This window comes from Ranitomeya imitator, chromosome 4 (genome assembly GCF_032444005.1).
Source record: "Ranitomeya imitator isolate aRanImi1 chromosome 4, aRanImi1.pri, whole genome shotgun sequence".
Taxonomy (NCBI): Eukaryota; Metazoa; Chordata; class Amphibia; order Anura; family Dendrobatidae; genus Ranitomeya; species Ranitomeya imitator.
Genome location: NC_091285.1, coordinates 301,822,944 through 301,837,261, shown reverse-complemented (window position 1 = coordinate 301,837,261; position 14,318 = coordinate 301,822,944). Strand labels below are relative to the sequence as shown.

At 43.6% G+C, this 14,318-nt stretch overlaps 2 protein-coding genes across 2 annotated transcripts in view; one reads left to right on the top strand and one right to left on the bottom strand.

Annotated features, from left to right (window-relative positions):
• The window catches only part of LOC138676010 (uncharacterized), a 106,186-nt gene extending 94,069 nt beyond the window's left edge, over nt 1-12,117 (top strand). The window contains exons 12-13 of the mRNA XM_069764801.1: nt 5,215-5,310; nt 11,789-12,117. Coding sequence (XP_069620902.1) covers nt 5,215-5,310; nt 11,789-11,929 — 237 coding nt within the window. The 3' untranslated portion in view covers nt 11,930-12,117. The remainder of the gene's footprint in view (nt 1-5,214; nt 5,311-11,788) is intronic.
• The window catches only part of ZNF277 (zinc finger protein 277), a 165,195-nt gene continuing 162,834 nt past the window's right edge, over nt 11,958-14,318 (bottom strand). The window contains exon 12 of the mRNA XM_069764803.1: nt 11,958-12,849. Coding sequence (XP_069620904.1) covers nt 12,663-12,849 — 187 coding nt within the window. The 3' untranslated portion in view covers nt 11,958-12,662. The remainder of the gene's footprint in view (nt 12,850-14,318) is intronic.

Below are 14,318 nucleotides of genomic sequence, written 5' to 3'. Positions count from 1 at the left end.
GTACAAGAGCTCCACATCGTCCTCCATAACGAATAACGGGCCCCACATAGTCCTGCATACAGTATAATGGCTACACATAGTCCTCCATATAGTATAATGGGCCCCACATTAAAATAACTCGCCTTTCTTCATTCCCCGCAGCTCTGGTCTCCTCAGCGTCTTCTGCAGCTCTGCACAGTGGGCACATTGTAGTGATGTCATCGAGTATGCTGCGCTGAGACATCAGACGCATAGGGAGAATAATGGAAGAGGTAAAGTCAGCTGACGGCAACCAGGATGCCGATACAGTTGAAAGTATGATGTCGGGCAGGGTGGTTGTTGCCGTAATTTGTTTGGTACGACTAGTTTAAGGGTATGAGCACTCATAGATTGAAATCCCTACTTTTCTAAAATTGCCAAATCTCAGATATTTTAATGTAAAAACCCACAAAACATATCAACCTAAATTTACTAATATAATAAGGGCGAGTCACAGAATCACTGCAATATGTTGAAGCATTCCAGAGTTACTGCCACATAAAAATACACATCAGATTTGAAAAATGGGGCATGGTCATTAAAGAGGTTTTCCCATGAACAAAGTACATTTTAATCAATACATCTTGGAATCAAAATAAGTTCCACGATTTGGTAATTACAAAAAAATGTCCCTGTGCTGAGATAAAAATGTAAACGCCGTAATAATTGTTTTTTAGTCACCGCAACATTACCATAACAGGTGATAAAACATTGTATCTACCCCAGAATTGTATTGATAAAAAAAATGCGCTCAGTGCAAAAAATAAGCCCTCACCTAGCCACAGATCACGAAATGGCACCTTTAAAAAAAAAAAAAATTATTGGATTTTATTTCACCACTTAAGTAAAAAAGAACCTAGACATGTTTGGCATCTACAAACTCTTAATGACCCGGAGAATCATAATTGCCAGTTAATTCCTTGTTCACTAGATGCTAAAATTAACAAAAACAAAAAACAATTGTGGAATTGCACTTTGCTTGCAATTTCACCGCACTTGGAATCTTTTCCCTTACACTATATAGTAAAATCAATAGTATAGTTCAAAAGTACAACTCGTCCTGCGTTATCGTTAACGAAATCGTTATGCGTGACAGCGACCAACGATCAGGCCCCTGCTGGGAGATCATTGGTCGCTGGGAATGATCAGGACCTTTTTTTCGTCGTTGATCACCCGCTGTCATCGCTGAATCGGCGTGTGTGACGCGGATCCAGCAATGTGTTCACTGGTAACCAGGGTAAATGTCGGGCTACTAAGCGCAGGGCCGCACTTAGTAACTCGATATTTACCCTGGTTACCATTGTAAAAGTAAAAAAAAAAAACCAGTACATACTCACATTCCAATGTCTGTCACGTCCCCCGGTGTCCGCTTCCCGCACTTACTGTGTCAGGGCCGGCCGTAAAGCAGAGCACAGCGGTGACGTCGTTTTTTTTTTTTACTTTTACAATGGTAACCAGGGTAAATATCGGGTTACTAAGTGCAGGCCCTACGTTTAGTAACCCGATATTTACCCTGGTTACCCGGGGACTTCGGCATCGTTGAAGACAGTTTCAACGATGCCGAAGTCTTTCCCCTGATCGTTGGTCACTGGAGAGAGCTGTCTGTGTGACAGCTCCCCAGCGACCACACAACGACTTACTAACGATCACGGCCAGGTCGTATCGCTGGTCGTGATCGTTGGTAAGTCGTTTAGTGTAACGGTACCTTAAGGGCCTGTGTTCACTGAGTGTGTCAGTCTGATGGATGATGCAGAGTCGAGTGTGCTGCTGCCGAGTAACCAGACAAAATGTGAGCAGTAGCTGATAAAGGTGCTGGGGTCACTCTGTGAGTGGAGACTGCATGGGTCAGCTAGGACAGCTGAGCAGTCTGTGTGTGGGTGTAGAAAACTGTTCCTGGAGTTGAACACTTTTCTTTGGTGCTGGAAGCTGCTGGAGCTTGGGCTGACCGACACCAAGACTAGTGGGCTCATGCCTTTTTTGTGCTTGAATTCTGCTCTGGGATAAAGTACTGTAATCTGTTTGGGTGAGCTTGCACTGACATACATGCCCTGCTAAATTAATTGTTTATTTGATGTTACACCTTTGTGCCTGGAAGAGGCTGTTATTTATTTAATTAATTTCTTGGAGTTTTATGAAAGCAAAAAAATACTGCACATGTTCAGATCAAATCGCATTGCCTGTATGAACGCTACCTAATGCCTACATAAGAGCATAGATCCGTACTATTGGTGAAGTCCCAGATCGCACAGACGATTGCATTTTAACAATGAAGGTCCTGAGTAAAAGCATCAACAGCAATTGGAAGCATGGAGGAGCTGTCCTGCCAAAGGGTGACCTTGCAGTGGTGTCTTGGTGTTGCTGATGCAGGTTTGGGAGAACTATGAGCCGTCGTTTTAATGGAGTTGTGTGGAGGAGACTTGGGGTCCACAAAGCCGGGTGGTGAGGTTCACATAGTACCAAGGTATGGAGAGATGATGGAACTGCCCAAGTCCCAGGACCAGTGAATGGACCTAACTACATTGCGGTAGAACGCTTCCTAATGCCTACATGAGAGAGGGGAACCCTGCAACATATATATTATATACATACACATATTGTATTGTAGATATGTGATAAATATGTAGTCACAGATCTATTGCTAACATCTTGGTCCTAGATACCACAGAACACCTTCAGAAGTGTTTTGGAGATCTTGACTTAACAGATCAGAGTACTTTTGGAGGCACAAGACCTGCACAAAATTAGGCATAAACTTTAAAAGATTTTGACATTTTTTAAAAATGAAATGTTCTACCGTTTTCTTATTATAAATATGAGAACTTTTCTGTCACGGCTTTGTGTGAAGGAGTTGGGTTACTGCTTATTTCAATAGCTAAGCCAGCCCCATTCTCAGCCGTGGATGACGCACACAGAGGGAGGCTGTCTTAGCTATTGAAATAAGAAAATCATTAAAGCCCTTCGTACACAGCTCTGATGAAGAGATGACACAGGACAATTCTGGAGCAAGGTTGTTATCTGAACATAGTGCACATTTAGATATAAAAGTATATACTTGTACGGATTATATATGTAGGAACCCAGAGGAATATATTTTGTGATAACCTGTAACATTATGACTTATTGATGTACATTGTTGCAGTTAGATCAATCTACCCCTTTATGTGCTCACTGCATTTGATAAGGAAATGCATCACCATGTTAGCAGAGCAAGTCTTGCTGTATAAAATAACAAAAGCAAATTAATTTATTACTAATTTACTCATCCCTATATGTTTGTTTTCTGGCATTAAAAATTTGCAATGTTCAAATTAGGCTGGCCTTGCCATTTTTCTAAGATGTTAGACGGCCCAATCGCTACCTGTATGTTCACTATAATTGTGAGTACATAAAAAAACGCTCAAAAAGGCAAACAGACCCATTTAAGCGTTTTTTAAAAGAAATGCTAATATTTTACCTTTTCATTTCGTAAAATAGCATAGACAATTGTAGTAATAGCAATCCACAGAGTACACATCAATATGCTTAAATACTTGCTAGATGAAGATCCTTAAAGGGGTTGTCCGGTATCAGGGTTTAAGTCTGCAGTCACTACAGTCCATTGAAAGAAACCTCAAAATAGTCCAGTGAATAATGATCCACAGTCTCTGGGAATAAATTTGCTATCATTTACAGTAGGTGCTTAAGATTAGATTGTAATGGAAATGTCCTCATTTGTTATCATTCCTCTCTATCTAAGAAATCCTGAATAAAGAAGGTTGCATTTCCCCTCCTTTTCACCATCATGATTCTGGCTTAAGGGTACCGTCACACAGTGCAATTTTCATCGCTACGACGGTACGATCCGTGACGCTCCAGCGTCGTAACAATATCGCTCCAGCGTCGTAGACTGCTGTCACACTTTGCAATCTACGACGCTGGAACGATAATTTCATGACGTATGTGCGATGTAGAAGCCGTTGGTTACTATGCGCACATCGTATACGATATATGTTACACCATGCAATCATGCCGCCACAGCGGGACACTAGACGACGAAAGAAAGTTTCAAACGATCTGCTACGACGTACGATTCTCAGCAGGGTCCCTGATCGCAGGAGCGTGTCAGACATTGCGATATCGCTCGAACGTCACAGATATATCGCTCGAACGTCACGAATCGTGCCGTCGTAGCGATCAAAATTTCACTGTGTGACGGTACCCTAAGACAAGTGTCTGCAGTAGGAGCCTCCCTCAAAGCTCCAAAGTCCCCTCAGTCATTTATCAGGTGCAAATGGAACGGAGGAGCAAGACATTAGCAAGGGTTTTTGTTTAGATTTATACACATCAGTTTGTTTCAAGAGACAAGTTTCTCTTCTGTTTGCTCTTAGAATTTATTTCTCATCATTCCTCATCATCTTCGTAGCGACTAGGCCTTAGGGAGCAATGTAACTATTGTGCATAATTACAGACCTTCCGTTTTTTGTATGAATAATCGTCTATTTCAGTTAAGGTACCTTCACACATAACGATTTCGTTAACGATATCGTTGCTTTTTGTGACGTACCAATGATATTGTTAACTAAATCGTTATGCGTGACAGCGACCAACGATCAGGCCCCTGCTGGGAGATCGTTGGTCGCTGGGAATGATCAGGAACTTTATTTTGGTCGCTGATCACCCGCTGACATCGCTGAATCGGCGTGTGTGACGCCGATCCAGCGATGTGTTCACTGGTAACCAGGGTAAATATCGGGTTACTAAGCGCAGGGCCGCGCTTAGTAACCTGATGTTTACCCTGGTTACCATTGTAAAAGTTAAAAAAACCCAAACACTACATACTTACATTCCGGTGTCTGTCCCCCGCCTTCAGCTTCCCGCACTGACTGTGAGCGCCGGCCGTAAAGCACAGCGGTGACGTCACCGCTGTGCTCTGCTTTACGGGCGGCCGGCGCTGACACAGTGCAGGGAAGCTGACGCCGGGGGACAGACACCAGAATGTAAGTATGTACTATTTGGTTTTTTTAACTTTTACAATGGTAACCAGGGTAAACATCGGGTTACTAAGCGCGGCTCTCCTGACCAATCTCATCAGCCTCATATAGGCCTACGCAGCTGACAAGTTCAAGTTAGGAGACCTGCAGCCGGACGAGGAAAAACACGAATGTGTGATCGAGGCCTTATTGTACATGAGGAACAAACTTTTCTCATTGTTTCCAGGTGTTTACAGCATTAAAGACCAACTCGCTCCATGTACCTTACAGGAACTCTAAACTTACCCATCTCCTGCAACCGTCACTCAGTGGGCAAGCAAAGGTAACGCGTCAAAGTGTGTGATATAACTAATATTGTAATTTCACTGAAATAAGAATCGAGTCAAAATGAACAAAGAGCACCAGGCATTGCCATACTAGCTTTATAAGGGATATCTGAGAATTTAAAATGTATGGTTTCTCTCTAGGATAGGCCACCTATATTAGATTAGTGGGCATCCGACTCTCGTATTAGCGGTCTATTATCATTAACTTATTTTGCTCACTTATATAGCGCAATTAATTCCACATCACTCAACATACAAATCAGCATCACTGTCCCCACTGGGGCCCACAATCTACATCCCCATCAGTATGTCTTTGGAGAGTGGGAGGAAATCCGAGAACCCAGAGGAAAACGACACAAACACGGGGAGAACATACAAACTCCTTGCAGATTATGGTTTAGTAGTTGCTATTACAGCACAAATAAGAGGCACAGCAACTACAGAGCGGTGGTCATTAAACAATACAGGGCGGCCCCACAGTCCTCTCAATTTGCTGATCTGCGGAGGTGCTGACTGTCAGGCTGCTACAATCTAATTTAAGTTCCCTATTCTAAAACTGCATTTACACTGAAAGATAATTCTTTAGTCTAGGTGACAAAAAACAGAACAAAAAACACAGCTTGTACTATTGCAACGTGTGAAGCTGCACACTTGTTTTTAATGATGATCTAGTAGTTTAAACAGGCTGCCCATCACCTGAAGAACGACAAAAAAGCTTCTTCATAGGGTGACAGGATCTTTTGCGGAGCTCCAAAAAAAACCTCCAAAAACATTGTTCTTGACGGGGCTTGGTGCTGTCTAAACAGGACTTGGACTGCTGAGAACCATGGCAGCCTGTGCGCATCGCGTGATTTTGTCTGCCTATGTAAACAGCCATTTAAACGACTACCAATCAGTAATGGTTTATCGAAAAGCAATTGCACTGTGCCGTTGGTCAGTCTGTCTAAACCGACCCTTAGGTATGCCATTAATTTGGTAGTCTTAGTCAGATAACCCCTTCAAACAAAGACATGGTAGTACCCATGGTCCTTTATGAACAGGAAGTCTTGGATCCCTAATGAATATAGAGGGAATATAAGGAAGCGGCAGCATGAGAGCCACATCATCGGTAATATGCCAATCTGATCGTTTACGGGAGATCATTAATCAATGTAAACTGGAGAACATTGCAAAACATTGTGCAGTATGTTGTGCAGTTGTGAAACTGATTGGTTATAGGCTTCTTAAAGGGAAGGTGCCATCAAAAAAATTTTTTTTTCAGAAATTGTAAAAATGTAAAGAATTAATGATTACATTTTCTTAAAAAATATTATCATTTGTTTATAATTTAGTAAAATATGAAAAATAATTTGAAAAGTTTTGGAATTTCCACTTTTCAACACTAGGGGGAGCAGCTGCTGAAATTTCAGAAAAACCTAGTGTACAACTAGCTCACATTACAGCACTGCAGTAATTATGGGCGGAGTCTGCTGACGTGTGTGATGTCACTCCTCTCCTCTCCTTATGGGTGTTTGCTAAGGGATTAGAGAGGATGATATTCAGGAACCCAGTGAGAAGCCATTTTGTTGGTGACTGCAGAGTATGGCTGCCGTCACACTATCAGTATTTGGTCAGTATTTTACCTCAGTATTTGTAAGCCAAAACCAGGAGTGGAACAAATAGAGGAAAAGTATAATAGAAACATATGCACCACTTCTGCATTTATCACCCACTCCTGGTTTTGGCTACAAATACTGAGGTAAAATACTGACCAAATAATGATAGTGTGAAGGCAGCCTTAGGCTGCCGTCACACTAGCAGTATTTGGTCAGTATTTTACATCAGTATTTGTAAGCCAAAACCAGGAGTGGAACAATTAGAGGGAAAGTATAATAGAAACATATGCACCACTTCTGCATTTATCACCCACTCCTGGCTTTGGCTTACAGATACTGATGTAAAATACTGACCAAATACTGATAGTGTGACGGCAGCCTTATACTGAGAAGTAGACAGTCACCGAGGATGGCAGGCAGCAAGGATTCTGGGAGATATGTGGTGGAGGGAGCAGGGTGACAGCAGCACAGAGTATTTCAGGAGAGCAGTGTGCTGGTCTATGGGGGCCCCCTGTTCGGTGTACAGAGCAGCCAGGGATTGTACATAGGGCGCTGTCTTTTATACACATGGATGGACCGTCTGCTCCACAGAAATCTAGGAAACATTTCTGCGGATTGATGGCCTGATCTGATCCAGACTTTGCATGCAGACCCCATTCCCCTCCTCAGATCCTGTCTTCTCCATCCTGTCCTGGCAATATGTGAAAGCGAGGCGACAGGCGCAGTCCGGGGTGACGCTGGGAAGGAAATGTAGCCATATAGTAACGATAAAAATGAGACCCCTCTCTTCAGCTGCCTCACCAGCCCTGACTGCACCTAACTGGAGGTCATGCTGCCCCTCTATTACCCCAGACCCGCGTGCAGGTGCTCAGCCAGAACCACCATAGAATGGGTCCGCTTTCTGAAGATAATACTGCCATAGTGTTCTCACATAATACCGCCATATAGATCACACACAATACTATCAAATAGATCACACAATACTGTCATACAGTTCTCACATAATACCACCATATAGATCACACATAATACCGCCAGTGTTCTCACATACCGCCATATAGATCACACATAATACTGCCATAGTGTTCTCACATAATACCGCCATATAGATCACACACAATACTATCAAATAGATCACACAATACTATCATACAGTTCTCACATAATACCACCATATAGATCACACATAATACCGCCAGTGTTCTCACATACCGCCATATAGATCACACATAATACCGCCAGTGTTCTCACATACCACCATATAGATCACACATAATACTGCCATAGTGTTCTCGCATAATACCGCCATATAGATCACACACAATACTATCAAATAGATCACACAATACTGTCATACAGTTCTCACATAATACCACCATATAGATCACACATAATACCGCCAGTGTTCTCACATACCGCCATATAGATCACACATAATACCGCCAGTGTTCTCACATACCACCATATAGATCACACATAATACCGCCAGTGTTCTCACATACCACCATATGCTTCTCACATAATACCGCCATATAGATCACCCATAATGCCGCCACATAGATCTCACATGTATTGTAAATAAAGACTCGGCCAGAATAAAGTCCTTTATTAATCTTTTTTATACCATACCGAACGCATAATCCTCGACTCCCTCATCTCCCACAACAAAAATAATAAACCACAATGGGGAAAGACACGCAGGGGGAGAGGAGTGCATAGGAGAGGATTAGATACTGACTGCTGAGCCGTGTATCTAATCCTGTCCTGTGTGATACTGTGCTGCGCCGTGTATCTAATCCTATCTTGTGTGATACTGTACACAGGACAGGATTAGCTACACAGGACTAGATTAGCTACACAGGACAGAGGTAGCAGTGGTAGATGGTATATAGAGGCAGGCAGCAGTCGTAGATGGTATATAGAGGCAGGCAGCAGTGGTAGATGGTATATAGAGGCAGGCAGCAGTGGTATATGGGGGCTAGTAGCAGTGGTATATAGGGGCTAGTAGCAGTGGTATATAGGGGCTAGTAGCAGTGGTATATAGGGGCTAGTAGCAGTGGTATATAGGGGCTAGTAGCAGTGGTATATAGGGGCTAGTAGCAGTGGTATATAGGGGCTAGTAGCAGTGGTATATAGGGGCTAGTAGCAGTGGTATATAAGGGCTAGTAGCAGTGGTATATAGTGGCTGGTAGCAGTGGTATATAGGGGCTAGTAGCAGTGGTATATAGGAGCAGGTAGCAGTGGTATATAGGGGCTAGTAGCAATGGTATATAGGGGCTAGTAGCAGTGGTATATAGGGGCTAGTAGCAGTGGTATATAGGGGCTAGTAGCAGTGGTATATAGGGGCTGGTAGCAGTGGTATATAGGAGCAGGTAGCAGTGGTATATAGGGGCTGGTAGCAGTGGTATATAGGAGCAGGTAGCAGTGGTATATAGGGGCAGGTAGCAGTGGTATATAGGGGCTAGTAGCAGTGGTATATAGGGGCAGGTAGCAGTGGTATATAGGGACAGGTAGCAGTGGTATATAAGGGCTGGTAGCAGTGGTATATAGGGACAGGTAGCAGTGGTATATAAGGGCTGGTAGCAGTGGTATATAGGGGCTAGTAGCAGTGGTATATAGGGGCTGGTAGCAGTGGTATATAGGGGCAGGTAGCAGTGGTATATAAGGGCTGGTAGCAGTGGTATATAGGGGCAGGTAGCAGTGGTATATAAGGGCTGGTAGCAGTGGTATATAGGGGCTAGTAGCAGTGGTATATAAGGGCTGGTAGCAGTGGTATATAGGGGCAGGTAGCAGTGGTATATAAGGGCTGGTAGCAGTGGTATATAGGGGCTAGTAGCAGTGGTATATAAGGGCTGGTAGCAGTGGTATATAGGGACAGGTAGCAGTGGTATATAGGGGCTAGTAGCAGTGGTATATAGGGACAGGTAGCAGTGGTATATAGGGGCTAGTAGCAGTGGTATATAGGGACAGGTAGCAGTGGTATATAAGTGCTGGTAGCAGTGGTATATAGGGGCTAGTAGCAGTGGTATATAGGGGCTAGTAGCAGTGGTATATAGGGGCTAGTAGCAGTGGTATATAGGGGCAGGTAGCAGTGGTATATAGGGACAGGTAGCAGTGGTATATAGGGGCTAGTAGCAGTGGTATATAGGGGCAGGTAGCAGTGGTATATAAGTGCTGGTAGCAGTGGTATATAGGGGCTAGTAGCAGTGGTATATAGGGGCTAGTAGCAGTGGTATATAGGGGCTAGTAGCAGTGGTATATAGGGGCAGGTAGCAGTGGTATATAGGGACAGGTAGCAGTGGTATATAGGGGCTAGTAGCAGTGGTATATAGGGGCAGGTAGCAGTGGTATATAGGGACAGGTAGCAGTGGTATATAGGGGCTAGTAGCAGTGGTATATAGGGGCTGGTAGCAGTGGTATATAGGGGCTGGTAGCAGTGGTATATAGGGGCTAGTAGCAGTGGTATATAGGGACAGGTAGCAGTGGTATATAAGGGCTAGTAGCAGTGGTATATAGGGACAGGTAGCAGTGGTAGATGCATAAGAAAATAAAAACTCTGTACTTACCTTCAGTCCTCTTCCAGGAAGTGCTGAATCATGTTCAGGGCAGAGCAGTGTGACGATCTCCCTGCTCTGCTCTGAACAGGTCGGCAGTGAGCAGTGATTGCAGCCTGTGCTGTAATACTAAGTACAGGCTGCAATCACAGCTCCTGGCTGCAGATACTCACCCTGAACCTCGCTCCCAGCAGCAGCTTCTCCCTGGCAGCTCCTGCTATGATTGCACACACTGAGCTGTGTGCGCGATGACAGAGGAAAAAAACAAAATGGCCGTGATCTCCTCTCACAGCTGTGACGTAGCAGCCCAGGGGGCGTGGCCAAGTCACAGCTGAGAGGCAGGAGGAGCGGTCGGAGCCCGACTGTTGGCTCCTATGCCCATGGCTGCCGTAAGTGAGGTGTGCAAGTGTCGTGCCCAGACACTTACACCCACACTAATGAAAATGGCAACCTCCAGTGGCAAAAGTAAAAATGAATAAATAAAAAAGTATTAAAGTACTACATTTACTTTTGTATTAAAAATAATTGATTATATAATCAATAATTATTAATACAAAAACTAAAATCACGGCACCCTCCCTTTAATGCAACAATATTTTCTTATGCAATGTTGGAAGGCTTGTATTACAAGCTAGTTAGGCTTTATTTCAGGTTTGTTCTCAAATAAAGAACAACTAGATAGAAAATATTAGAAGATGCCACATTGTTCCTTTTATCTACTGTTCATAACATTCCTGGATTCTAAATACCGTATTGTTTTTCCACAAAAAAACAAAGATGATTGATTTTTCTACCCACCAAGGTCGCCGTGGCTATATGCATGTATTTACAGAAATAAAGTGGGGCATAGGAACCTAGGAGTGGGCTGTTAACGTTTGGGGGTGGGGGGAGCTGAAGTAAAACTTGGAATTAGGCAACAGCTCACGCCTAGATACCTACATCCCAATTTCCCAACGTCCATTACCTGATTACTCGGTTAACACTACATACACTCCCGCTATTCACAGACGTAATACATCTAAATAAGGAGCCACAATCCACTTTTTGCAACCATGTATTTATGTAGACAGGGAAACAGAATTCGGCTACAATTATGAAGACAGGTCCATGGACACAGCCACTACATCTAGGTCATACACTGCTCCACTGGGTGGGTCTAGAATCAAGGACCTCACAACACCATATAAATATAAAGAAACAAGGCATAATTAGTACTGTTTTATATTCATATATCTTGAAAACAGGACAGTGTCCCTTTAAGTCGTTGAGTGTTTAGCTTGTTGTGTGCTTTTAACGGTTGACTGCTACATTTGCTTCTTTTCTAGGCATGTGTTTTTGTGAACATTAGTCCTGATGTAAAAGACCTTGGAGAAACACTGAGCTCCCTTCAGTTTGGTTCATCCATCCAGCAAATCGCCCTTGGCAAGCCCACTCCTCATTCATGCAATATTAAGCTTGGCCAGTGAAGGCACGAATGTGAAGAAACTAGAATAATTACCGTATATGGTTTTTTATTGTAGATCTTTAGAATTACATTGCAAAATCTGCTAAAAAAATGCACTTATTACTTCTACTCAATGGACTATTTTCAGGACCAGTCGGTATCAGTAGCCTAAACCAATTACTATTCAGAATAAAGAATAATTTAACAAGATCCTTAAGCTTTCAAAAAAATACGTACGTAGGGTTATATAATTGTGCTCGTCATCTAAAAGGGATTTTATGGAGGGCAATAGGTCCTTTTCTGCCATGTATCTTGAAACGAAACCCCCTAGACTAGCAATGCCCTGCATTGTACTAATGAATGAACATGATTAATTCATAAGAACACAGGGCATGCCCTCCGTAGCATTCCTGACACATTCGAAAATTAGAGTCAATTCTTACTAAAAATTAAAATCTGTCGACTGTCATGGCTGTGCAGCAATGCTACAAGAGAATGAGACGACTGAATTCACTGGTTTAATTAGGTGACTAGTAGTGTGGCAGCTATGCAAACTGTATTCCCCTGTGATGTGCCCAAGCCGCGACATCTACACAGCAAGCCGCCTTCATTATACCGGAGGAAGTGAAAGATGGAATAAAGAGACATCTACAGAACGTTCAACACCTGAAATGACTTTTGTTCCATTGTGTAACACAGCATTCCCTTTCTATCCAGATATATGAAAAATGAGAATTCCCAATCATAATCCATAGCTAGTGCCTTAAGGTATGGTCGCGTACAAGCTGGTTTAATATGCTGCCTTTCTTTAATGCTTCAAGTCTTGAGAGATCTTCCCCAATCACCGGGATCTCTTCACTCTGGTCTCGTGCCACCAACTCCTCTTCGCTGTCAGAGAGAGTGCATAGGAGAGAATCATTTTCATAGGTGGGGAAGTAGTACCTACACAATAGGAGAGCAGGTTAGCACCTTACTACACTTTATTATTACACCGAATGCCATTACATATAAGAGAGAGAGAGAGAGCGCGCGCGCATTGGGTACATTGGGCAGTACCTAACAGGTTCATCATTGTGTGGGAACCCACAGGGCACAGATATATATATATATACACACACTATATAATTGTCTAAGGGTCACTTCTGTCTGTCTGTCCTTCTTTCTGTCACGGATATTCATTGGTCGCGGCCTCTGTCTGTCATGGAAATCCAAGTCGCTGATTGGTCGCAGCAAAACAGCCACGACCAATCAGCGACAGGCCGGAAGAAAATGGCCGCTCCTTACTCCCCGCAGTCAGTGCCCGGCGCCCGCATACTCCCCTCCAGTCACCGCTCACACAGGGTTAATGGACCGCGTTATGCCGCGGGTAACACACTCTGTAACCGCTGCTAATAACCCTGTGTGACCAAGTTTTTACTATTGATGCGGCCTATGCGGCATCAATAGTAAAAAGATCTAATGTTAAAAATAATAAAAAAACAAAAAACCTGCTATACTCACCCTCCGTTGTCCGACGATTCGCTCGCGCAGGCTGCCATCTTCCGTTCCCGGCGATGCATTGCGAAATTACCCAGAAGACTTAGCGGTCTCGCGAGACCGCTAAGTCATCTGGGTAATTTCGCAATGTATCCTGGGAACAGAAGATGGCGGCAGCCGCGCGTATCGCCGGAGCTTCGGTGGATCCCGCCGGGTGAGTATATAACTATTTTTTATTTTAATTATTATTATTTTTTTTTTAACAGGGATATGGAGCCCACACTGCTGTGTACTACATGGGCTGTGTTAGATACCGCGTGGCTACTATATACTACATGGGCAGTGTTATATATTACGTGGCCACTGTTATATACTGCAGGGGCAGTGCTATATACTACGTGGCCACTGTTATATACTGCGTGGGCTGTGCTATATATTACGTGGCCAGTGTTATATACTGCGTGGCCTGTGTTATATACTACGTGGCCAGTGTTATATAATGTGTGGCCTGTGTTATATACCACGTCGCCTGTGTTATATACTGCGTGGCTGCTAAATACTGCGTGGGCTGTGTTAGGCTACGTTCACATTAGTGTTTCCCGACGCAGCGTCGGGAATCGCAGCGGCGACGCATGCGTCATGCGCCCCTATATTTAACATGGGAGACACATGGACATGCGTTGTGCTGCATTGTGCGACGCATGCGGTTTTTTTTGCCGCAAGCGTCGGGCAAAGAAAACGCAACAAGTTGCATTTTTTTTTGCGTCGAAATTTTGGCAAAAAACGACGCATGCGTCGCAAAACGCAGCGTTTTTGCGTGCGTTTTTATGTGCGTTGTGTCGCCGACGCAGCGGCGCACAACGCAAATGTGAACGTAGCCTAATATAGTACGTGGCTGTGTTATATACTGCGTGGCTGCTATATACTGCGTGGGC